Raw genomic sequence first — 27,549 nt, 5'->3', positions numbered from 1 at the left:
GGGCCGGGTTGGTTGTTCCAGCAACAAACTTTGGGACAGTGATGATTGATGGTTACTACGCGTCGCTACAAGGCGGTCACTTTTGGCGGTCGAGTAGCTCCAGAACTAGCATTGTTTTTGTTACTGCTGCTTATTTGTTGACCTATTCCGACTACCCCATTTGGGACTGTCTGTTCGGATTCTTGACGTTTGTAAGGCAAAATGAGCGCTTCGTCCAACGATCGTCTCCGACCACGGTTACAGCTTTCGCACAGAACGTGACGAAGATGGGTGCACACTTCGGTACAGCTACGTCGCTGCAAATCAAGGGAATGAATGAATGATCCGATAAGATTGTGAAATGCAAACAAAGGTTAATGATACCTGTCCCCCTATCCGGAGGGTCTATCTAACATGAAGCAAATAAATCTCTTAGTTTTCATAAAGGAAACTACTTACAAGGTTGCTGAAAACTCTTCGACAGCCCACGATCGGTTTCGCCATTCTTGAGGCTCAGCAGGTAGGCGCAGTCCCCGAGTTTCCGTCAACCTTATGCTCTACTTGAACCCAATTGGACTTTTTTCGAGAAATACACTCAGTTGCAAATCAATTTGGTTTGTAGAATATCATAAACGAGAGATTCAGTTGTGTCTCTCGTCAAAATCAAATTGATTTGCAAATGAGTGTATTTCTCGAAGACCTCTTAGTTGTTTAACTTCATCATTGGGCATGGTAATTGGAAAAACCAACGGCATTTTCTGGTTTGCTGCAGTGAGATAGATGTCAGTGGCGTCGCTTACTATTATTTCAATAGTAGGTGTTAAGTTTAGATTTTCCTACTGTGACATCAGACCATCCATTTCAGGTATGAGGTTTGGTTTATAGCGAGGAATTTGTTCTACTTCACTGTTAGGCTTCTGTAGTGGTTGTCTCGTAAGCTTTATTTATTCATGAGCACAGTATGGAGGCATTTACTCACAGTTGAATGAGTTGAGGCCAAGATTATAGGTTTTACTGACGAATCTCCGCCCACGGACGGACATATTGGATGCTCTCCTGATAGTGCTGTTCAGAAAACACCAGATTTGAAAATTCTGGCCCTGGGGTCGATGCACGAAAATGGAAACCAAGAAGCAATTTCAAACTGCAGATACATCGGTCAAAATCAGTGGGAGGAAATTGTGATCCGTTTTAAAACATGCTTCTTAATGACAGCTTAAAACGATGAATTTGTGCACAAGTGTCTGTGTCTCTATAACCTATACTTTCTCGACAAAATAACGAGTCTGAATAAAGGAGAAGGGGTCGAGTTGTGCTTCCTGGATTTTCGGAGAACAGTCACCGACAGGACCCTGTTCACCCAACTGAGATTTTATAAGTAGGAGTCTGGTGAACACGATTTCTAAGGAGATGATGATGCCTCACTACATTGGAGGACTCAAGTTCCAGGCCAGATATGGCTGAGTACAACAGGAATCGGTGTTTTCCCCCTACTGGGGAGAGATCTCAAGTGGATAGAGCTCGAATTTATTGACCCAACCTCTGCATCTCGACTTCTCCTGTCTTGGCTTGGGCAACCTAGCAGTATCTCAGCCCTCGTGCCACATTCTGGTTGCTGGCAGTTAGGCACAGAAGGTGTGCTACAGCTGAATGATTTATTTCACATACTTGGGTCGCCATCATTAGATTAATGAGTCTCAGGCGAACTATGAGCCTAAATGCAAGAGCTAAATATGTTACCCCATGGAAACACAGATAGAAGCGATTGATTCAGATGAGTCTCTAGTCAACACCAACCTGAGTTGCAAATGAATGTTTATCGCAATAATTCGCCTTTTAGTTAGAGCTTGGGGACTGGGCTCGTCTGATGAACTCCAAGAAAGGAGAAACCGGTACATAGCCTTTCAGAGTTTTCATTTACCTTATTAATAGTGTCGAAACATAGACAACAAATATCAATCTCGTCAATGGATGTGACCATAGGCATAACTCACATTGGGACTGTGTCGTAACTTTTGAAGCCAATTTATCATTTCTCCCACCCAAACAATTAATCCCAGCAACAATCCTGCTCCGAGTCCGATAAATGCACTCGACATTTTGGCCATTGTCAGTTGTGTTCGCGAAGGTAGGGCAGATTGTGAAGACTGTAAATAGCAGGGTACTGTGGCGTTGTAACGTTGTAGCCAGTACTGGCGCATCTTTTCCAGTGTTTGATCCTTTTGCAATTTGAGTATGCCCTCAGACAATAAGTCCCGAAGTCCGTTATCTAGAACGCAAAGAAAGAGTGATGCGATGTAGACGTGGGATGTGATTCATATCGAGTCTCTGGGTGTCAGTCGTACAGAAAATTGTTATCATGAAAAATTAAGACAAGAAGAAAGTGCATACTGAATATTTGATTGATATGGCCGTGCTTTTTGGAGATATTATTTACCTAAGGCAAGTAGAGCTGCTTTACCTGATGTTTTCTGTGATAAAGAGGTGGTTATAGTAACGCAACCCCAAAACTGGATGTTTGCCCATGAAAATTTCGTAAACATGAATAAAACTATGTTGCGATTGTATTTGAATGGTCAGATGGCAGTTGGTCTGGTGAACGCAGGTAGTGAGCAAGGACCTCAGTTTCTATAGGGAAGAGAAGTTTTCTCAAAGAGGCCACAAAGGATTACCGCTTTGGCTTGAGTACCAAGCTCACTTTGAACGTTACCCTGGTAAAAAGATCACATTTGCTTCAAATTATCTTCTGATTTCACAATCCAAATAAACGCAATTCTGGACTTCTCGATATCCTTTAGCAAGTAATTTTACTGCTCTCACTGGGTTGTTCTTGGTGCTAAAATGTGATTCGATCAAGCTAACCTCAATGCAGACGATTGTCGTCACGGAATTATGACGAACACAAAAATTTTTACAGGCTTTCCAGGGCACCTGAAATCCTAACCATCTTCAGTGCTTGATTATAACTTGAGTTGTTTTTCAAGAACCATCGTCTATCAAACAGCCTCGTTACATTTCTCCATGATTTGTAGGTGAATTTTTTGTTGCGATGGGCAACTTATTCCGATGCTCCATTTCCGTTTTTTTGTATTTGAGGCTTATCAACTGGTTATGGTGTACGGTTGCATTCATCGTTTGTTTTCTATGCACTGAAAACCCAACACCAGATGAAAGTGACTTGTTCCTACCTGTTGTTAGCTGAGCAAATGCCATACGAAGGTGTTTTAATTTGTCATCAGTTGGAATTGGGGGAGGATGTTTCAACTCGAATGTAATGAGTGGCAGCTAGTTGCTTTATACTTTTCCGAGGGTCCTCAGTACCGAGTCGATTGGACTTCAGTCTCCATATCAATGTTTTCTTACCATTCGCACTCAAACTGTTTAGCCGGTCTTCCTTTTTACTGGGTGGTTTCAAAATAATTCCATGAGACTTTCGCTAACAACCATAGCGTTTCTTCCTTGGCCTACTGCAAGTAAACTTATCATATCTTGCATAACAACAGTATCCACCCACATCCATTTTTATTAGTATGGAAGCTAAAAACCTGATAGGATGTATTCTGTGAGGTTTACATTGACTTCCAGGTAACCCCTCTGGGTCTAAACGTTCTAGTAGGTCAGGATAACCACTCAACGGAAACCATGAATCCATAAATTGTGAACAACCATCAGTACAACCCAGTTGTTTTTGGAGCATCAGTCAAAATCTTGATTTATAACAGAAAATTTGACATTTCTAACACTTTTTACTTCGTCAAGGGCAACTTCGGGGTCAGAACTCTTGCTCAAGCTAGGTGGTGCCCAGGCAGCGAACCGAATAAAGCATTGCATTAGGTACATGTGGTATACCTTTGGTCAGCGTTTCGGTTACCAAGACAAATTCACAGTCGCCTTTCGAGGGACATAATATCCTGTTGTTAAATGGAATCTGATACCTGCGGAGGTACGGATTTTGTATAGATAAATGAAGGTTGGGAGATACTCTAGTCTGTTCGGTCCGATGGCTCGTTCAATAAAGCCAGATCTGAGGTGGAGATCTTTTGACCCTGAAAATGTCCTTCGTATTCTCCTATATACCAACAGTGCTTTGACGACAGAGGAGATTGTAGAAGACCGACTTCGTAAGCAACCGCTCGTAAGGAGGAAGCACATTTGACCGATACCCTAGAGCTTTTATGGGATTTGATGCTCCTGGGAAGATGACCCGTCATTTGGAACCATGAATCACATTATGAAGTACATTTTACCCGGAATCCTTCGCAGAAGGGACCATCAGCTCCGATTCGCCGACCAGCTACAGAGTGCCCTTTTCCGTTCAGGCTCCAGCAGGTGTAGGCAACGCAGACCCGAAAGATTGTTCAATATGCGTCATGCTTTCATTTGCACTCAAATATATGAACGAAACCGCGACAGGATCAATCAAAGCTACATTCGTTTTTGTCTTCTGCCGTCCGCTATCGTATGGATTTACTACGAATTTTGTGGCTGTCAACGTTCAACAGACCAACGCCTGCCTCAGTTGGGCTAACATGAATCATTGACGCATTGTGTGAAGGCGGCTCGGGTTGATGAAAAAAACACAGTTATCATGATCGACTGTCCTAGTTTCCGCATCACTGATTTTCGATTGAAGTTTATCAATTATTCATATCGACTGCCGTTGAAAAATACAGATTTACACGTTTTCATCATAGTCCATTCCTTGGAATTATGGAAATTTATTCCTCTTGATGAGGCATACACCAACAGACTAGATCAGTATTTACACAAGTGGGGATTTATGAAGATATTATCTGGGCAGACATACAACAGTAAACTGTACACAACCTTTAGTATTTTTATCAACATAAAAATGGTGAAGTTGAACTCCATGTATAACTGGTCTGGTGAATACACAATCTATGAGTTGAAGATAGTCCAGAAAACCTAGAAACAAAGCCAGTTTCCACTTCTAAACTCAATTTTGGGTCAGTTGAAACGCGATGTCCTTCTGGGCACACACCATTGCTCAACGTTGCCACAGTGTCTTTGAGGTGAGAAGCAGCTACTTACTAGTTGTAAGTAGGCCGACGAGTAGCAGTTTTTTCAACCTTCGCGGCTGAAGAAGTTCAATTGGATAAGAGTAGTTTAATCTAGCGAGTAAATTCAACTCCGGAATCCTGTAAACGCCACTCTGAGGTAGACTAAAATGCCGCTTGAAACTAAGAGGGCACCGATTTACATGGTCTTGACAACTGTTAAAATATCGAACACTGAACGTGAATCGGCTAATGTCAGTGCATGGAGCAAGCGTCAAGGCTCCATCAATTTAGATTGGTCATAGATAAGCATATCATCTCCAAGCCTACTAGAGAAAAAATTAGAGTTTGGGCGTTGTGTGTTTTTGCTTAGCGGTAAACAAGCTTGATTTCGCACTTCGAGTGGAGCAGTGGAACTTGTGGGATTTCTTACCACCACAAGTGACCAGTTTCAGACTGAAGAATTGTAAAAGAATGTGTGAAGAAAGTGTGAAAGTGTGACCGAATGATCGCCGTCATCTACAGCAAGGCCCATTTATCACATTGACTGCTTCTGGTGGATGTGAGCTCCATATATTTCTGGACTGGGAACCATGTTGTTTTACAAGTGTTGAGGAAGCGATTTCGGTTTAGAGGTGGGTTCAAGAGCATATATTTTAGGCAGGATCATATTCAGTCGAAAGGTTGCGAAAGCTAAGGCAGTAGTAAGAAACACAATATTACGGGCAGAATAAACACAAAAAAAAGGAAATCGAGATAAATACAGTGTGTATGTGTAGTTCTCTTGAGCACCGAATGCATCTCGGCGGGCGGTGAGTTGGGTCACAACCAGTTTAATATATGAGCAATGCGCTTTTATCGAAAAGATTCGAGTCGCGCTATCGGATGGCGATAGCCCCAACCACTGTGACTGTGCGGTACTCAACGTAATTAACAGGCGCCCTAATAACGATACGGATACTTTTGCAGAACATCACACGGTGCATCGTGTCTGATAGATACTAAGCAGACAAACCGGTCATTATTCTACTATTTCCAGTCTGACAACGGTCACTAGTTCGACGTTTGTCTCTTAATGAAATTACCAGAGGGCTAGCAATTTCTTGCAACGACGGCTAAGGGTGTTTGTTATAGTGTGTCTTAAGAGCAGATGTTTGCGGTTTTGTGGATCAGGTTGCGTTTTTGTTGGAGTGTAGAGTTTTGACATGGTTCAAGGTCCACAACTAAGAAGTGGAACAAGTTGTCGGCTTCTCCTTCTGAGATGAAACTGATAGAAGTGTGGATTCTGTTGAACCCTTGTGGAAGCAAGTCCATTTTGTTATTAAGGTTTAAAACTGACAAACATGTTAGCTATGCGTCGACAAAAGTATTGTGTTTTCTAGGATTAGTTTTAAGGAACCGCTATCAATTTTGCCGACGAAAATATTACCTAACATCTACCCCAGTTGTGACATCATCGATAAAATGTTCCACTGATTAGTTATTGCAAATCCAGTGTGCATCACTAGAGGGGATCTGATTGGTTGATTGGCAACTGAAACTTGCTTAGTTCAGTGAAATCAAGCGGATAATTAACAGGCAAGCAGTGAAAGCATATCGGATAAAAAATTACTAGAAGTTTCAGTTCAAGTTTCATTATTGAATCCGCTATGAAGTGTTGTTTGGTGTACTGGCTTCAGGATTTCGACCAGTCATTGCGAGATTTTATCATTAAAATGGTTGAAGATGTATAGAATCGGCTCCAGCAAACAGCTGGGTCATCTGATTAAGGAAGAAATATAGAGGTGAGATACTGTTGATCCTGTATGTTTAATCTTTCCAAAAATTCACCAAGGAACCTCCCCAGTCCCGTAAAGTATGCTGTTCTACCAGAGGTGTTTTCCCTTTTCCCTTCGTTGTCTGACTGAACGCGGTCAAATTAACCACACTGCCCGTCATCCCTCGTACATAATCAGTTTTATACGCGACAATTTCCGCCTTCTTGTAGGTTGGTCACAACATCCTCTCGAGCACACAGCTTTCCTTAACTGTTTTTTAAACATATTCTGGTGGCCGGCTTCAGAACAGGTGGTCCACACGTAGCTGCATCATCAACCAAATTTCCTGGGTTGGCTATATTTGATGGAGAATTTTATAGAGGGTGGCCATAAAGATTTTCAAATTGTCTTTGTTACAAGGTGTAAAAACTTGGGCTGCGACAAAAGGACTTAAAATAGGGTGAAATTAGAGGACACAGTGGACCAATTATACACAAATGTTTCGGGACTTAGTGGCAAACGATATTGTGTTGTGTTGACAGTTTGCCTGTCAGCTGTGTGTTGTTCGGCGAGTTTACGTGACTACTTAAGTTCGTCGTCCACTAGTTCATCCACATGAGTCTGTTCTCGCTGTTTCTTGGGTTTGATATATGGCCATCCACTTGATTACGATAATTACAGACATGTATGATTGAAGCAATACCCATGAAGAACACCTCAAAGTACTTATTTTATAAATATTTTGTTGAGGCGGTATTTGGTCTTACCAGTGTCAATCATTCCCAATCACTCTTAATTCTACGCAGTCTCAGCTACGTGTCACCTCTGAGTGTGGCTCCAGGGGGGTGTACACTTTTTGGATACGTTTGTTTTTAAGAGTGCCGGTAGTTTATGACTTTGGGCTTATAGAGGTTCTGGTCTACGGGATCTGCTGCTCAGACGGAAAGAGGAATGCTTTGGAAACTCCCATGCCAAATGACTACTTAATTGCTCTACCTAAATTCATGGAAAATTATAAATCCCACAGTTCAGTTGGCACTTGTTCTCTTGACTGAAATACGCTCGTTTGAGGAACGAAATTAAGCGGAACATTTCTTCAGCCTTTCAACATGTCTACGCAATAGCCCAGTTGGTTTTCATACTGATCACCAGCCTTCCCTGAAAACCTGAAACTAGATTATCGGCTCTCTGTGCTTTCCATGGCGGAAATTGAACCGTCGCTTACATTGACAAACCAGACAGAACGTTTAGCTGCACATATCCTGAAGATATAATGTGGGTTCAACAGCTATCAGGGCAGAGGTCAAATCATAAATAGGTATTTTCTTTGTCAGCAACGTTTTGATAACAAGCGATCAAGTGGACCCCGTGAACTCTTTCAGAATTCTGCGACACAACACCAACTCCATGATTACAGCCATCAATCCAATCACACTGGCCTCTGTGCACAACATAGTATAGTATAGTATAGTATAGTATAGTATAGTATAGTATAGTATAGTATAGTATAGTATAGTATAGTATAGTATAGTATAGTATAGTATAGTATAGTATAGTATAGTATAGTATAGTATAGTATAGTATAGTATAGTATAGTATAGTATAGTATAGTATAGTATAGTATAGTATAGTATAGTATAGTATAGTATAGTATAGTATAGTATAGTATAGTATAGTATAGTATAGTATAGTATAGTATAGTATAGTATAGTATAGTAAACCACGTGATTACCATGTCACCGATTAGTTTAGCTACAGGACACCACCAGTAATTGTCCAGGGTGTATTTTATTCAATTCCAATGTTTCACTTCTGCAATGAAGATCACGAAAAGTACGTTGACATGTTGCACCATGTCTCCCAGGTGTTCCAATGAGTTGCATTCAAAGTTTTCTTTTTTCCCACTCCATGTTATTTGGAATATTTGGAGTTGTATCCTTTCCAATCCAGATTGCTATACGTGGTGAAGGTGTCGCAAATCAACTTATGGCTTTAATTTTTCGTACAAACCCCACACTTTAAATCAGCGACTAGAGGTTTGAAAGTCAGTTTGACTAAACTTTGAGACATCTGCTCTTACATGCACTGAAGCAAGTAAATATTACGATGATTTCCCGAAATGTGGTTGGCTACAACTTTTTAAAACCAAAGCTATCAGTATGCATGGTAAAAAGGCTAAAATATATCTATAACCAACACTTACTTCCAATCGGCAAACCGATTCCGTAACCTCGCGGGTCTAACAGACCACCGAGAGGTGTCAGCTGACAATTCCTTTGAGAATAATACTCGTTCAGCGTGGATTCCAAAATGAAGGCGTAGTCACCATTCAAGGCACGGACAATGCCATCCTCGGTTTTATTGACAAACAATGACTTGTTTGCGTTCATAAACTCCCACATTCGTTGATATGTTGGGATATCTGAATGCTGTCGGAAGGGGGGATAAAAAGGGACTTAGCTTTTGCAATCGAAAAATAACCTAGTTGATATTTATTTTCTGTTTGCCAACACAATTATAGATGATGGAAGACCCTAGAAAGATCTGCTTACCAACACAAAGTGGCATGCTTTTTGTACGCCTGATTGAGCCTAGCTGGCACGAAATAGGCAAAACATGAAAATAATACTCATGGCACTTCTGAAACACGTTTTTATCACATAGGATAAGAATTATAAGAGGTTCTCATCTTTCCAGGAAGACAGGTTAAACAATCGGTAGTTTTTAACTGGACGACGTTTCGCTATTCACACAAAATCCTCATCAGGCCAAGTGAACAACAGAGGCTTCTCGTGGTATCATTAAAAATAATTGCCTTAAGTGGGGGCTTGTACCAAACTGTCACATAACAATGGGAGCCAAACGTCCTGGTGGAAAGGTGGACGGATGGAGATCTAATTAAAACTTCTTGTCCGCAGGAAGAACTATCAAGAGCTAGATGTCTATACCATTGAAAAACCTCGAAAGAAACACATCGTATCAAGCTAAGGAGCCATCCACGGGACCCAATCACCAACCTAACAAAGAGTGAAGAAAAATATTCCGTCCGGCCAGGAAGCGACAATTGGGATAAGTTGTGTACTATATCCCATAGGATTTCATGTGGGTCTCAGACAGAACGGTGCGAAGACCCTACGGCACACAGTTTGTCTGCAGCTTCCCTCACTGCGTCTATTCCATTAGAAAATTTCATCACTAACTGCTTGAAAGTAAAAAAAAACAATACCCCTTTTTGCACATGCTGGTTGATTATGTGTGGTAGTCTTTAACCACTTATTTGGACAATAATTTTCTTCCCTAGCGCTCGCTATCCTTTACTGAATCACTGATAACGCACAGTCAGTTTGTCGCATCGCAGCAGCTATCTGATTCCAGGTATGCTGCGAAGGGTCTAGTAAGTATCTTTTTAATCAACCTGAAAAAGTTTGTAGTCGATTGCGAAGTCATCCTGGACAGTCGGTAGTTCTTGACTGGACAACATTTTGATTTTGCGGCAAAGGCTTCATAAGGCCAGCATCATCGCCAAACTGACCAGGTTTTAGGCCAAACGGGGAACCAATCAGCAAGACCTCTTCAAATTAACACTCTGGATCAGTGCCGAATGTCAGTTGAAGAGTCTTGTCCGGTAATTTGGTCGCCTAGACCCTATAGTTGATGGGTTGGGGGAATTTCAAATTATCTTTATTGGATTTGGTCCTTTAATCTTCCACCACAAGGTGCTTCAGTTGATGATTCATCTTGGTTGCCACTGGCAGATTCCGTTGGTCTGTGTGAGCCTGTGAGTGCTACAGCAATTTGGATGTGGGGGAAGGAGAGGCGGGTACACTTCAGATATAAACTGCTTCTGTTAATGACTCTTTTCAGACGACCACACATCACGTGTCGTCTCGATTGATCTAAAACCCTCCTCCACAGGCTTATCGATTCTACCTCTGTACTCTATTTACACTGGTTTGGCGATTTACACCAATCGGCCATCAGACTGTGGCGGGGACCGTAGCTCCTGCCTCAAAGATTCGACATTTTCTACATCTATTTTTTGTCCCATGCCCAGTTCATGTTCCGACATTACTGAGTCTTTCAGTAACGCTCGATATCCATGTGCAATTATCGACAGCCTGTGTCCTCCGATCCTCGAGTATGCTTCCCCGGCCGTCTGTCCTAAGTAGGCCGTAGTGCAGTCGCTTTACTTAATTTTGTAGACACGGTCCTTGGTTCTCTTTGCAGGCGGGCTCTGTACCAATTCAGAGCACAGAGTGTTTCCCTTCGAAAAAGCTAATCTTATGTTAGCCTTATTCTGAATTCTTTGAATGACTTCCGATATCCCTGGTTTGTACGGAATCACAGCAGTTCCAATCTATTCCCTGTTTGGTTTCGCCACCAGTACGAACGTCCCTCGTAACTGACGCCTAATCAAACTAGCTTGATATTCACTGCCCTGAAGTTTATTCTTTACTTCAGTTTGGGACTGCTGTCTGATCAACCTCTTCTGTGCACAGGGCCCTTAGTCGACTAAAGATTGATGAGGCAATACCAGCGAATACCAACTTCGAATGAACAGACGAGTAGTTTCTACCCGACCTTATGCGTCACGCAGTCTTCGAAGGGCAGTGTACGAGAAGTAGACTCTATCTCCGTACTGAAACTGATGTGTGAATTAAGGTCATTCAGGTAGTAGTGAAGTTCACTAACGTTTCGTTTCCTCACGAAGAAAGCGTCATCTACATAACGTCAAAATATCTTAGGTGGCTATGGGAATCCAGCTAAAGCTTTCTGTTCAAAATCATCCATAGATTTATTTGCGGAAACGGAGAATATTGGAGATCCCACTGATAGGCCTTGTTCTTAAGTGTAAACTACGGGGTGCAAAAACGAAGTGAGTGAGATTCAGACATGGCCTTATAACTTATACTATTTCGGATACCGTAAGCTAGGTCCATTCTGAAAGGCTGATGCTGCTGGTAGCAATCGGTTAGTTATTTCTAGAGTCCCCTTTTGGCACGTTTGTATAAAAAGAACTGACATAGAAACTTTCAAGAATGTCATCTGGTTCCACGATGATGTCCGCTACCTTGTTGGAAAAGGCATATGAATTTCTATGTTTTCCTGGTTGGGGTTTTTATAGTACCTGCCAAGATTCTGGTTAGCTCATGGGGTGGAAGCCCATTCCGTCTACTTTCGGTCTCGCCGGAACATCTGGTTTAGGTATTCTTGTTAGGCCATAAAGCCGTGGTTGGATTGTACTTTTGGGGGTGAAATCGCTACCAATTACCTTGCCCTAAGTGGTTTATCACGGACCACAAATACCTACCAACTTCAACCCTACTCTCATTCATTATATACTTAATGTTCCCACTATCGATCCGCTAGAAAAAGCATTCAGCTAGGTGTCGCTTAACCTTCTTTGGACAATCACTCTTATTCAATTCCCTATTCGCCTTTCTAATCACTGTTATTCGCCTGTTTTCAGGGTGGTAAAGGCTTTCAGCTCTGCTGGTGAGATGATTGGGGCTTCTGGCTCCTGGGACTTAAAGACTGTAAGTGTTTGTAGCCCTAGTTTCTCTGCCTTCGTTGGAGAAAGGTTTTCAAGCACAGCTTTAACGCTATGAATTACTTATTCGTCTTTTTGCTTCCTGACAGTCAACGCCTCTCTATTTGATAAATTTACTAGACTGCAATAGCTAGTAGGCAGCTCACGTTTCATTGGTTGTTTGTACTTGTGATCGCAAGTAATATTGTTCGGAAACTCTGCTCATTGTATCAATTCCTTCTCGCCAAAGTAAAATATATTCAGAACGTTGGGGTAATCCATTGGGTTTCGTGAACGGAAGGCTAAACTGCATAAGCTATATTGTGAACCAACTTACTAACATTTCTACCTTGAGAATGCCTTTATTCATAAGGTTAACTGTCATATAAAACACGGTTACTACGCCCCGCCAGGTTAAACCAGAAGTGTGCTTAGGTTTAAGGGCCTATCGAAGCGAAATTTAGATTAATCAAGGTTACTGGTTACATGAAAACATGAATAGGTTAGCGGTTCATTGGAGTAGTGCTCCCTTGGGGTAAACTGTTTTTGAAAAGATAACCACAACTTTTTCAAACCCTCATATTTTCTATGGTGTCACTGGATTTTTGGTCCTCTGAATCGTTTGTATCACCAGTGGACAGAATCACGTAAGCAAAGCGATATTGAATCGGCATTACCACTCAAAAATCGTACACAAAAGTGAACATATATGGTTACATATGGTCTGTAGTGAAGTAAATTTATGCTGTAAGTCGATAATCACTCTGCAGCGTTTTATTCTTGTTAAGAATCATCAGTAGTGAGCGTTGCAAGAATTTTTGGAGTGATTCAAACACAAAGTAGATCGGTAAGTTATCGGATAGTGTATGGTTCAAATACAGCTGGTCGGTCAGTAATTAGGAATGAGTGTAACCACCCTTCCGCTACGCAGTTCACATCTGGTATCGACTGGCTACGTCTAAGAAACAAGGCTTCAGAAAATATTTTTCAGTAAGATACCTTCTTTTGTGAGTAGATCAAGTGCTTTACAGTAATTTCGGGCTGTCTAGCCTATTCTAGTTCCGCCCGAATTTTAAAGTCCGTATTTGAAAATTCGAATGCTGGAAAATAACAAATCTTTGGTCTTATGCTTGTTTTCGCTGGCCTAGTACGCTCCCTGAGTGTTCTAGGATATTCCGGGAACGTCAGTCTGGTGTGAAAGTTTTAGGTAAATGGAGACTGTTCGCCGATGACCTGAGGAAGCGGTCATCAGCTTTTGATAAGAAGTTAGTTGTCTTCTTCAGAGTTTTCTTGCGTTCTTTTACGGTATAGTGTGTCTTCGAAAACAAGTTAATATTACAGTTGTGTGTGTGCATGTAATTTTGGCTCAGACTACGGGTGTCAAAGCTCTCAAGACATAAGAAAATAGTCGCGATTTACGTGTGTGAATTAAGAATAGGGAACTGTGATCATCGCTTACGCGGCTGCTCATATTGTCACAGCAAGCCTACAAAAAATCAGGTCTCACCGTTATAATTTTGATGATGCTGTCACGAGTAAAATGAATTAGATTAAAATTCCGGCGGAAGATTTCTCTTGGGGGACGTGTTGAATAATTTTGGATGGGGTTAATTTATGCAGAAAAAGGCTAGACCAGAAATGTCAGCTATTAAGTATATGTTGTAATGACCTTGGGCTGTCTCATCGCCGGTGATGAAGGCGTTCGCTTGTTTGCTCAGTTCTTCAGACAATATTCTGGAGGGAATAACGGTTGAGCAAAAATAGTCTCCCTGTAAGCCAAAGAATTTGATGGATTATAGAATATGATGGGGGACAAATTATTGTACTTTAAAACAACTTTGTGTCAGTCGACAGCGACGGGCAACCTCATTCGACACCTAATCCACGTCCACAATTCTTGAGACTGAGAGTGAGGAGAGTTACCTTTGATCTCATTATTTTAAGTTCACCAAAGAGCTTTTATATCACACTTCAATTGATTTCCTGAATGAACATCATGGAACAATCCAATTTATGACACGCACTCCTCTAGAGAAACTGTCTTCGACTGACCTATTAGGGTTCGTCACGTAAAATTTCCACCGTGTTAATTGCACACTGTGGATTCAAATCGACTCCTCTGCAATTCCGTATTTGGTCAGTCTTTGGTTTGCTTATGTGTTTCTTGTAAGGGTAGAGGTATGTTTCGTTGGTTCGGAATCATCTCATATTGGGTTTTTTCCTCGTGACTGCTCGCATACAGTGTATCCTAAACTATTCGTCTTCAAAAACTCACTGAAACAACCTCAGAGTATGCAGCCAAGCTACAAGTCATCCCTTCAAGCAAACAAACATGTAATTAGTTTCTTACCGTCCGATTAAAGGATTTCCAACTTTTGTTCGCACACACTGTTGTAAGGTAGGCGTTCCGGAAGAGACAGATGTGATCACACAACGTGTGTGGTAACGAAAGGTCATCTCTCGGGTGATATCATAAATTAGTTTACCCAAAAATGGGCGAATCGGGTCGCAGCTGAGAAGACCAGTGAAACTTCTCACGGACAGATCTCTTTGTTTGGAACAAGGAGTAGTTCACCCAACACAGGGTGCAAACGAAACTCACGATTTCGAAATTCATTCAGGAACCTGATTGAAGCTGAGTGGTAGAGAAAGGTGATACCGAACCTTGGTCTTCCTGTCCAAGAAGTGGGTTGGCTTCAAGCACAAGCAAACAAAGTGGGATTCTAATTACTATGGTTAATTGTTTTCTTGCCCAGGGCTGCGGAATGCATTTGTGCAACCCGATGGAGCGGTGGTGTTAACGAACGGCTTAGTCAAGGACTAGTTAGGTCCTGTGTGGACAAATTGCGAACAGAATGACTCTATCGCTATCTCCATTAGATCAGCCGGAGATTGAGATTGATTCAAGTTTGTTCAGATACCTCAGTTATCCGGATGTTCCCCTATGCGGAGACTCGCGTCGAATTGCATATCGTTCGTCGTTGCTCACCACTGCTGGATAGGAGATCCAATGCTGTACGCCTGCCTTTTACTGGACATACTGATGTTTTTGACGGAGGTCGAATACTGCCGTATTTTAGTGAAAATGTAGTGAGCAGAACGCGGTAAATTTAGGTGAAACGTGCCTGTTTAGTAAAGCCTAATCGGTCTTTCGTTCTAAGTTTTTTTCACCAATTTTCTACACTATGACCGACCGTTTGTTATGCTTTTATGGGCTTGACAAGTTGCATCATGGTCGTCCGGTGACTTACTTTGAAAAATGAATAGGTTGATCCTCCGTAGAGAGTCCCGTACTTGATTTTAGTCTGCCTCGTCAGATCTTCCACATTTTCGATCTCCGTCTCCATTCGATCAATCGTTAGAAAGGCAGCCAAGTTGGCCGTGTACGAAGATACCATGATAAGGATGAAAAACCACCAGATGGTTCCGATAATGCGAGTTGACGTGGCTCTCGGAGAGATGTCACATCCTGAAAAAGTGAACAATTTTTCGTTGGAAGTGTTCGAGATAAAAGTCACCAAAGAGTAAAAACCAGCCCGTATTAACAACAAAGCTCAACCGCTCCGAGCGAAATCCCGATTTTTGTATGAGTCTTTTAAAAGTACGAGGTATAAACTGGTCCCTAACTTTTATGGAAGGCCAATTATTTAAAAATGGAGACTGTAATCTGAGATGTGACCACCCAACCTGCACCTGGTGGTGTGGGAAAATTGCCTCCGTCATTACCTACTTACAATTTTGAAGCCTTAACAGTGCGGTGCTCTATTGTATCGCGATAAAATAACTGTTTAAACTCCACCGTTCCTCAGAATACTTCCACAAGAAATGATGTCTTGAATGCATACAGAAGATGGCTCGTCGCACTCATGAAAAACATGCATTGCGTCAATCTGACAAGATATATCGGCCATAAACTGAATCGAAGGACAGCGTACATTCAACATGATTAGGTCCTCAGTAATTTTTCGATTATGCTTTTCACCGAGCGTTTTTTCGTCTGCGCATTTTGCCCTGACTTACCGAGTTGCTCGAGTTTTCGTACCTTTTTCACCCTTTCAGTGATATGAGATGACATCATAATGGATCTGATGAATCCAGAAGACCCTGTTTCCTCGGAAACCAGACAAGTATTTTTTTAGTCATTACAAACCATCGAACCATTGATCGGGGAGGTAGGCATGCGAAACATCTTGATCGTCTGATTTTATTTACATCATTGCATCAAATGTCGGGAGGTATTAGTTGTCAGGAAATTATGATAACGTGGTAGGATGGTCAAGCACCGAATATTTGTCGTATCAGTCTCTACTGTCATCTTACTTGTACCCCGGGTAAAGCAGAATACTTCCTTCAAATGTGTCCTTTTCTGAAAACAGTGTTGAGCTTTGCTGTAGACTTATCCCGCGAAAACCTGCTCAAAGTACTCTCGTACATAAAAATCAATAGCTCGTCTGATCTGCATTGTATATAATTATTTGCCTTGGCAATTGTTGGCGAAGTCGATGTGGAGAACAACGTGGATGTTCTCTGAGCGTACGATGAACTCGGTCTTCCCGTTGCTTGCTAGCCTTGAGCTTTGTCTGCACAAGGAGGCGAGAGTTAACGGCAAGACATAATGTACACATCGGCATTGCATCTTTGGGTTGGTTATTCTGTGACAGAATCATTATGCAAATCAGCGTGGTTAAATTTCAGTGGCCGCCAATGGTCAGTCGGTCAGTTGGTCAGTCGGTAGGTTTCAATGCCTGTTGAAACGGCCGTGGTGTTTTGCAGTGGTAATGGCATGACGTAATTCAGAGAACCCGCCCTCCCGAAGTCCAGTACGGTAGCTCAGTGTACGTCTCGGTTTTCTCAAAGGTACAGTATGTACATTTTCACTGCCTTTCTATACTTAACATACCGATACTTTTCGCCGAAAAAAAAACGTTCAGCCAGTATTAATTAATATCAGAGATCTTGAGGTTTGATTTGAGGATAATTTCAGCGGCATTTATGAACTATATTTTGATTGCCATATTCGTCAGCCAGGAAAATTTAAACCCATACCACACTCGTCGGTTCTCCTTCAACGGGTTGTCCACCAATAAGGGAAAATCATTCGTAAAGAAGGATGTTCTATGACTTTCTCCCAAAGTCTTTCTTCTCAACTACATACAGTTTTTCCAAAGACTGCCAACCATGTACGTCAAACGTGTCAACCGGTTCACTTAAGCGACTGCCTACTCCATTGGGAACGTAGGATCGCCAATGCTGGGGTATGTCTGACAGCTTGCGCTAAAAAGAAGCCTTATACAACAGTTTCAGCTCAAGTGGTATAGCGTACAGGTCCTGGGGATTACAGAATCTTTCCATCCAAACATTACGTAATCTAGAAACGGCTTAGATGTACTCATTCTCATGTCGGTCTCGCCTGAACACCAACAGTTTCAGTTCATGTGGTATAGCGTACAGGTCCTGGGGATTACAGAGTCCTTTCCATCCAACATTACGTAATCTAGAAACGGCTTAAATGTACTCATTCTCATGTCGGTCTCGCCTGAACACTCATTCTCCTGTCCTGAGGCAACTATTCTAGTGATTCCACTCCCAATAGGGGAGGGGACACTGGGCTCAGTGCAGATCCTTGATCATGCACGGGCTTGAACTTCGAGCACGTGCTATGTAAGGCTAGATTATTACCACTACGGATTCAGCACACCTTGAACACACCTAAATTTTCAAGAGTGGCGATCCAGTAACTGTCCCAACTGTGTCGACGTGCTGACCCACCTGTCAGAAATTCCAAGTCAGGTAGCACCACGGGTGCTGCACGGTCTCCGATTAAGTGTAGGTGGTTGGAGAATTTGTAAAATTCATGCTAGCTGTTTGAGTAGTCCTGGTATGTGAGACGTCCGAAGTTCAAACCACGACAGGGCTAATCATGTGCAGTATTAATGAGCTCTAATGAGAGTAAAACTTGGTTCAATCGTCCTCCTTTTGGTGAGGACTCAATGGAATAGTTCGGCGAGGACAGGAGGACAACTGTTTAGTAGAAAGATGTAACTACTTGGTTTCGATGGACTTGTTGGCCAATAGCCTCGTATGTATATTTACTCTTTTGTTCTTCAGCGAACGCAGTTCACGGCTTGAAAATTTGAGTCAGTTGATGTGAAAGTGTTGTAAAGTGCTATTTACTGATAGGCTCGAATTACTGATTCTAAATTACTGAATGCGGTCAAACTGCTAAAACCCAGCATAGTATTATCGTCATTCTACCATACTTTTGCTGATATTGTCATAAGGACATTTGTTCATCTAGGTTTTGCTACACGGGTCTGCTTCTACATATATTGAATCTTACATATAAATGTATTTGTCAATATTATCTCAGTGTGGCTTCGTAGTAAACATACGAGGGAGATAAACACATGTAAATGTGCACTGCAACCGAGATTAGATTGCGTATTATGACGCCCTTCATGTCGCCTTATCCTAGGTGGTACACCTGAGTGTGAATCGAACGTCAGCTTAACTCACCAAGATATGATTGTTCGTAAACTTACAGACTGTTCCATGAAAGGCTCTTTCTACCTCAGACCAGCATTCCTATTTTACACTCAAAAAGTCATAATTGTTGACTAGTAGGAATCATATTCTACAGAGGGAAACAACTATACAACACAGATCAACTAGAGTGAGTTGGGGGAGGGATATGAGTTGTAACGACCAGTTACCCAGAGCGCCTAGCTGAGGGTGGAGTCAGAACACAGGCAAACGCGGTTATTTTCTAAACAAGACAATGTAATCATAGGAACCACGCAAATGCCACATATGAAGTAGGCTCAGTTTAGATTCAAAGGGTTTTTATACTATATATATATATCATACATACAAATATAACCAGTATATCTGTAAAGGTGCAGTAATGGTTCTGGTAGTTGGGTACCGCCGCATGCATGTAAACAGAATTGTAAATCCATAGCACACAGTTATCTTCTGTCCCGTCTTCCTCATTCCAGGCTCTAAAGTCATAAACCAAAAAGCCTGTTTGCTAGATTCGAAAGGGAGAAGATTTCGACCAATTATTCAACGACGTATCTATCGTCCGTTAATCCCAGGCAGTAGAGATGCAACTTTCCACAGCCTCACTAATGACAGGTCCTCTATCATACACAAATAAAACTCGAGAGATAAAAACTTCGACCAGAATAACAACTCAGGGGAAAAACACTAACTGAAAGCGAAAACACGCTCAAATTTTCGGACATCATTTGCATCTGATGAGGCTGACAACAATGTGGAGTGAAAAAGTGGGGTAAGAGATGTTTGTAGAAAAAAAACGAAACAGTGCCTTACCTTGTTGCATTAGGGATCCGACGGTGAACCAGAAACTGTTACACAAAGTGAACTGGTTTTCCACACGTGTGCTGCATGGGTGTCGCGCATACCATTCGTGAGGGGTCACTCGGCCCAGTAAGAACAGCATGAGGCTCACAACAATGTATGCAATGAGTACGGATATCCAAACCTAAAAATAGACAATTACTTCGTGTTACACTGTTGATGGATATCGTGAAAATTTAACTCAGTTGCGTTTCTGAATGCGGCTATACTGGCACCCAATGTTTTCTATAAAAAGGTACCAATAACCCATGATGAGATGATAAACCCTTGTCCACTAGTTCTGGGAATGTAATGGGCAAATTCCGCGTTGAACATCGGAGACTGTCCGATACACAGTAATTTTAGGCACTGTGCCAATGAGGTCTCAAACTGCTGATATTCAAGCCAACTAGGTACAACTAGAGTAACGTGCAACAGTAAATTCGCGCTTCATTGCAGTGCACGTGACGATCAATTCAATAGCTTTACCTGACCTCTTCACCATCGCCGTTTTTACGCCAGCGAACTTGTGAGTCAGTAGTGTAGAGTAAATTCTCATTATGATCGTCTTTCAGATGCACTTTGGTATCTTCATCCTCAAACCATTATGTTTGTTTGACATCCACCTCCCAGAACGGCTTTAGAGAATTCAACGGAATCCAGGAATTTAACGCACTTTCACCCTCTGATCAAACTGAACAGAACAGTGGGAAAAACATGCTTCGGAGATGTATTATTTTAATGCGTTCTTCGTCTCCGAGAGTCGTTACAAATTAGTATACATAATACAGCGAAGCTTACAGTTTGGCACCAAAGAACTTCAGTCACTGTGGCAGTTTGATTCGTGCTATTCGACGGACTTCAAGAACAATAGACTTTTGCACTGTCACATGAGTGAGTCCGTTAAATATCCGTTTGATCATATTCATTAGAGTATACCTGCTAGTAACTTCGTACAGGGAGTGTGACATCTAGTGACTCGTTTCATGTATGTTTACTCCTTTACTCTTGTACACTCATGTTGCTGTCGACAGAAGACAACGAGCAGTAAGTGAATGAGAGTATTGTGGGAAATTTCTCCTCAAAGGCTTACATGCATATGGGGACGAAGTTTCCGTTTTGCTGACATTGAAATTGGCTTGAAATGTACTCATCCGACTTTATAATCGGGGTCGGCTAAACACAGTTCACGTACCGAAAATTCTGTTTTTCAATTTGACCCATTATTTCTACAAAAACCATCCGGTTTACTTTTTGCTTTTGTTTGGCTGAATATCAACCCTTATTTTCATCATAATCTACGCTGTGCTTACGATTAGCTTCCATCTTATGTGATTCGCACTGAACTCCGTCCATCTCTTGGTCACTTAGTGGATTTTGCTACTTTGGGTGTGCCTAAGCGGTGGTACATTGATGACTCGATGAAAAAACCAACTTTGGTTCTCGGAATGATATACTGTCTGTCTCTCTCTCCACTATTCACTGCGATACACTCATCAACACAACTATACTCAGAGTTTCATTGTCCGCTGATTGCAAAGCCCTCAAATGGAGTGTTTTGAGTGTGCGAAATTTGAGTCCTAATGACTTCTTGAATACATTCAACAACAATAAATTTATCACGTCAAAGCTCTACAACCACCGTTCAGATCCAGTCACCTTTACCGGTTTTGGTGACGTTGGACTGAAGGACAGAAGCCAAAGGGGTTTTTCACAATTGATTAACAAAAACTGTCTGAGTTTAGTTTGTGTCAAACAAAAATGTCACTGAAGAACGTGGCGTAGCGAACAAAAATTGCCTTCTGTGAGTTATCAATTATAATGCGTGAACCAGCAATCCACATGAAAGTTACTCACCGGAACATAAATACTGGTGAAAGGAAGAAAGCCTTCGCTGCGGAGTCATTCATTAGGAAATGCCAACTGATCGGTTACAGACTATTGGACAGGAAAGCAAAACTCTAATTTGCATCTTATTTACAGAAACTGAACATCCATCTTCTCCTGAACGCGTCTTCTTGAACTTCCCTAGAGATTCATTGACTCCAATCATTCCTCGCTCAAATCCAAGCAAATGTTACAAAGCGACTCCATATTTTCCGCAACAGATCTACCCTTTTCAAAGGGCGCAAAGTGAAATTCCACGAACAACACATATTACTCGCGTGCTTCCCCGTCAGTAGCATCACCGTTACTCTGGTATGTTACCCATTTATACAATTACTGAATACAACTTTCATCGTTTTTGTTACACCATCCGAGTGAACTTACGAATCGACTGCATTGAAAGCAGTCAATCGGGTTGATGAAGCTTGAAAATGATATTCAGTGCTTGCATTAAATATCGTTTGCCTGATATCATTTTTCAACACTGATACTTTGTTGCATTAGAGCACTGACCTAATTGGGAACCTTATTGTAATGTAAAAGATGAATTTAGATGAGGCCATACAAATAATTTCGGGGAACTCAAACGCTCTCTATTTCTACATGCCTTCCAATCATCGATTTATGCTTGTCACACCGGTGTTTACAAAACGAAAAGTACGGTGATTTTCCTGCTTCTCGACTGCAAAAATCACCATTTATGCCTTGGCAGCAACATCGTAATTGATCAAGCGACCAGTTATCATCACCATAATCAGCTGCAGCGGGAGAAAAAACCGCAGTAGTGCATTTTTGGTGAACATCAAGTCAGAATTTACAATAACTTAATTATTCCGAGTGCAGAACATCAAATTTTCGTTGATTTACCAAGCCAATGCAGCTTACAGTACTCTCAACTCGCAATAATAACGCAAGCGTTTTACACGCATGAATTTCGCTGACAAAATTACTCGAATCATACACCACATTTCCGTCTTCTCTTATGTTACTCGTTGTTGATGGCAAAAAACGCAGCCAAACCTCTTTGAGTAACTATAGAAAAGTTTTATATTTTACCCAGACTTCATGGGTTATAATTGGTTGTCTATGGTTTTCAAACTACTAGTTTTGTTTTCGGGGTTTCTTTCATGCCTTTTCTTTCCACAGAGTGGTCACCGGAGGGTTGGACACCTGTCAGAATCTAGTTCTCTCAAACCTTGCACGAATAGGTTTTGACGGGCGACCAAAAAACACATAGACCTAATCGATCATCACGTTTAATCCCCTTAACTCGATAAGGTGTTGTTTCAGTTTAGCCAAAATTCACCGAATGAGATCCCAAACCAAGTTCAGCAATAAACTTAGCTAATTTACACAAGACCTTCTTTAACAATCAATACCCAAGGTCCAAAAACTGGCATAGCCTATTTAATTTCCGTGTAACCGCTCTGATTACTTCTCCCTCACTCTCACCCACAAAGTTGAGTGGATGTGCACAATGTTCACTTGGTGCTGGTCAGTTAAGTTACCAAAGATTTTTCTAAATGAAGTATCCGCTGATGTTCTGGAGAGGATATGTTTTCTATGCCGTAGGTAACGAGTTTAGAGACAGTCAGGGGAGATGAACCAGTTAGCGAAAGCCATCGTGTGCCGAAAAGGAAATTGGTTTGGCACAGAGACAGTACGGACGAGCAGACGATGAGTGTTCAAAATTTTCACTGAATTCACTAGTCATGCACCTAGAAATTAATTTAGAAAAACATACAAAAAACGACTTCCACTATTTTTGCCCCATATCGCCCCTTTCTTCGGCCTTTTGCTAGGTATGTTTGCCCCGAGCACCGAGGAATTTGTTCATGATTGACTTGAAGGAAACGGTATCCTAAACTAGCTTCTCCTTTTAATAAATAAAAAGCACTTCCACTAAGATTACAAAGGATAATAACACTGGTTGTGACTATTCTCAATGCTACCACCATTGTTACTTGTGACGGTTAGATTTTGATTGCAAAAGACCGATATATCAAGCGCAAGATACAAGGGAGCCGAACATCGGACTAACGAACCAAGAAACGAGAGTCCAACACATTTTAGACTGGCCAGACTGGCCAGACTGGCCATATTTTGAACTGCTGGAGATACAAGGGAGCCGAACATCGGACTAACGAACCAAGAAACGAGAGTCCAACACATTTTAGACTGGCCAGACTGGCCAGACTGGCCATATTTTTGAACTGCTGGTGTTGGGGCCATGCAGTCTGATAGTAGCTGAAAACCCAAGAAGCTCTCAGCAGCTCTTTCAGCCTTGTTAGAGATCGACAATATGAACTTCACGAAAATCAAAGGTCTCCGAATCGACCAACTTCCGGCTGGTGGCTGAACAATTATTTCCCTATGTACGAGAGCCAATCATACTGCTGATCAACCAGTCATGGACGAAAGGTTACGGGGTCGGTCATTGGCTGGAAAGTGGCAGACTGGAAACTATGAGTTTCGTCAAATGCGAATTCTAAATGTTTCCCAACAAGAATTAAACAGCTGTACGGTGCTTCTGGGCTCAACAGCACAGATTAACTCGACCGACAGGATCAAATCTCCATTGAAACTCTCTAAATCTCTTCAGATTACCATCAAATAGCGGATTGGTCACACTTTGGGCTTCTCTTTCCCAGTCAAAACATTATTTTAATAGCAGCATGCAGATAATCTGAATTTCGTTGATGTCGTCTTATCTGGCACTTGAAACAATCGTCGGCCAGGATTTTCACTGGACAATTACTAGTTGTGTATAAATTACACTCGGAGGATCTCACTTATAAGCTTAGAGTGTTGTAATACAGACGGAATTATAACTTCTTTTCCGCAACCAATATACGTTGATGAGTGTTCTTCCCAAAAGTACAAACCCACCACTGAATACCACAAATATCTGCATTCTTTTGAGAATTTTACTCATGGGCGTATCGTGATAATTTGGAAGACAACAGTTTTAGGTCCTTCCTTCTGGTTGAGCTCTATGAGCAGAAAGTCATATATATATATATATATGTTGCAGACCGCGGAGTAAAATAGAGAAACCCGAACTCATAAACTAACCAAAAAAAAACGAAATCTTTGGAAGGTAACCAATTTGTGATAAGAGGATTGGACGGTGAGTCGTCTTTGTGAAGCTGCCACTGGAGCTCTCATCCCGACTTGGTCTCATGGAGTGAACATAACACGATCAACGAATAAAGAAGTAGCTTTTACACATCGCTCGCGCAACAGTTATCCGTAAACCAAACGTTGCAATGAAAACAGTAGCGTAAAATGAAAATAGTTTGGTGAAATAGGTACTCGTGTCCTTTGTCGGGAACTCACCTCCCTAGACAATGGTGCGGTGAACTGAAGACCAGTGTCCTGTTTGCTCTTTTGTATTATCACGCTCAGTGACAAACTCATGAACGGTGTGGTGAAGTCGATAACACGCTCGCGATCGTATGTAATTGTCAGCGATGCCACTGCCAAGTGAGCTTTCTGATAACAAAAAATGAGAATTAAAAATTAATAAATAGTCAAAGTATTTTATTAGTGGGACACTCTGCATCGGTCACACCTCGAAAAACATGGCTTATTCAACAATCTTCTCCGAAGTCAGTTTTTATGCGAGTCTGTCTCAAAGTGAATGAACGTGCTAATTCACAAATTTGCAACTCGTAAAGTCTAGACGCGGTGATATCTCCTGGTCGAATTTAGCTCAAACACTTTCGTTGATCTACTCAGATGCATGACCAGGTCTTAATAGCACGCGTTTCCACTTTCATACTTTTGGAACTAGGTGCAATATGGTCACTCCATTAGCAATACAAACCAACGTGCATATTTTTCTCAAGCCGTTTCTTTCCAACAATTGTAAAATTACACTACACTCTACACAAACCGATATAAAAAGTAGATTTCATAGGATTAACAATACATACTGCCCCATTGCTAGCAAGCGCTAAGTTGGAGGAAACACTCGGGGTTTAAAGTTCTGACAACTCTGTACAGGAGTGCAGGTCACTAGGATTTTAAGCAGATATCGCTGCAACTCACAGAGCAGATACCGAACTATAAGTCATCAAATAGATTTCGTTAAGTAACTTGGAAGGGGTTTGAGGTGGATGGTTACCCGATTTTGATGAAATGCAACTTAAAAAGCTGATTTTGATGCAAGATCCTATCGGCAACCAGTAGGTTGGCTGGCCAGTTTTTTTAGAAGCTCTTGGTGCTTAAATCGTATTAAAAGCAACTGAGTTAAAAAAGTTATTGGATCACATTTGCTCTCCAGCACGACGAAAGTCATGAAATACGATGTCACAAAAACCGTAAGTCCTTAAGAAGGAAGTGCCACGTGGGTAACGTGGGCACGTAGGCTACGGCGTGTTCACCACAAGAGAATAAACCTCTGGTTTTTCGATGGTGGTAAATGGTGGGTCGGTTGTGGCGTAAATCCCAGGGATCAGGCCCATTATTTTTTTCAAGAGTCTAGGTACAATAATTGATTAGGGACGAGGTTATATCTTAGCGGTTTTGAAACTGTTTTTCTAGCACACGGAGCGCGAACGTTTCCTCGCAATGTTTCTCCGTGGATGTCAGTGTTTACGCGTTAAGAGCTGAGTGAGAGATCGTGACGATCAAGGTCACTAAAGTCCACTGCAGTCCACCTGGTATGTAACCATGACGGGAACTAAATGTTCGCAGTTCAACTGTATCGAACAAACTAGCCAAGACGTTCTCCACCACAACCATTATTCACCTGTAATTTTTTTTAGCCAAAATTGCACTCGAATTGTATTATTAGTTTACCTGATGTTTTCATGGGGTACAGAATCAAATCAATACTGAATAAAACTCAGTCAATCCTTACCGAGTAAATCTGTATCAGATACAGATGCCCTGTTTATTAACTGCTGCGAAAACAGCTACCTGCGCCATAACTGCAGTTCGCTTAATCATATGACCAGTCACGACCGTCTGATCTACTTAAACCGTAATGACGGCTGACCAACAATTCGGCTGACCAAAAAAGTGTATCGTAAAATCCGTCTATATGAGCCAACTTTTTGCCTTGGCATTTAATCATAGTATTCAAAAGTATAAAAAAAGAGCAGAAGTAATTTATCTTAGGAGAGATGTCCTTCAGTGTATCGTAAGATAGTGGTAGGCGAGACTTGAGTCCGACACACTGCATTGGCTCAGTCACGAGATTTTGTGTCCCGGATTGTGCAGCGGAAATTTCATATCGTTTTCCCTCTTGTGGGACCTATCAACCATGCTGATCTTCTACTGGTTTTATTAAGCGTCAACAAAGCTTTCTATCAGCAGAGACCCTAGATGTATACTACATTTTTGTATCTCTCAAGTATACCACTTCGGTTGCTTTGACCTTGAATGCTTCTCTGGATTATATAAAAATTGTTTGTTGAATGCTAAACCTCTATAGAGATGAGCACATCTACGGTTAGTGAGTACTTTTCATTAAGTTGAAATTCACACGAAGCGAATGGCATCTGGCCTAGGATAGAGGATTATACGGCTGGAAACATTTTTTGATATCGAAATACGCTCATTGGCATACCAATTTATTCTTCGCGGGGGGACCAGACTGACTTGGTCATCTAAGATGTTTTCTTTATAATATCATTCTCCTAATATTATTCTTAGTCCATGGTATCCGGGGATGACCTTTGACCGCGATTAGTTATTCGGTTGGGCGGTTCCATTGGTTGTTCTTTTATCCCGTGTCTTCATTCGCCGATGCCCACGTGACCTTTGAGCTTGGCATCCCTCGCCGTCGTAATCTGGTCGATATTGGAGTGATCTTTGTCATTCCGAGTTCCGGCTTGTGACCTTCGTTGATTTGACTCCGAGGAGTTCCTTGTTTCTTTATTTGTGAATCCAATATTCAGTCCTCCTTGAGTAATCCGGTTGAGATGTTGGTCTTTTGCACCTAAAGGCACGTAAATTGGATCCAGTTCGATGCACCGGTTGATCGAATCTGCCATGCTTCCAGAAA

At 41.6% G+C, this 27,549-nt stretch overlaps 2 protein-coding genes across 2 annotated transcripts; both read right to left on the bottom strand.

Annotated features, from left to right (window-relative positions):
- Positions 1 to 65: 65 nt before the first annotated feature.
- Positions 66 to 11,694, bottom strand: T265_12627 (hypothetical protein; the record flags this gene model as incomplete). Its single annotated transcript, XM_009164636.1, is given in 8 exon segments — positions 66 to 296; positions 1,974 to 2,248; positions 8,958 to 9,183; positions 10,785 to 10,938; positions 10,945 to 11,111; positions 11,136 to 11,243; positions 11,336 to 11,475; positions 11,628 to 11,694. Coding segments are annotated over 8 exon segments (1,368 nt in total).
- Positions 11,695 to 12,120: 426 nt separating this feature from the next.
- Positions 12,121 to 27,538, bottom strand: T265_00747 (hypothetical protein; the record flags this gene model as incomplete). Its single annotated transcript, XM_009164596.1, has 6 exons — positions 12,121 to 12,275; positions 12,369 to 12,405; positions 15,536 to 15,753; positions 19,620 to 19,791; positions 24,873 to 25,028; positions 27,299 to 27,538. 6 exons carry the CDS (start codon positions 27,536 to 27,538, stop codon positions 12,121 to 12,123), a joined length of 978 nt encoding a protein of 325 aa, XP_009162860.1.
- Between the last annotated feature and the right edge of the window lie 11 nt (positions 27,539 to 27,549).

The sequence above is a fragment of the Opisthorchis viverrini genome (assembly GCF_000715545.1).
Source record: "Opisthorchis viverrini unplaced genomic scaffold opera_v5_7, whole genome shotgun sequence".
Taxonomy (NCBI): Eukaryota; Metazoa; Platyhelminthes; class Trematoda; order Opisthorchiida; family Opisthorchiidae; genus Opisthorchis; species Opisthorchis viverrini.
Note: the sequence above shows the minus strand (reverse complement) of the source record. Positions and strands in the feature narration are given on the sequence as shown.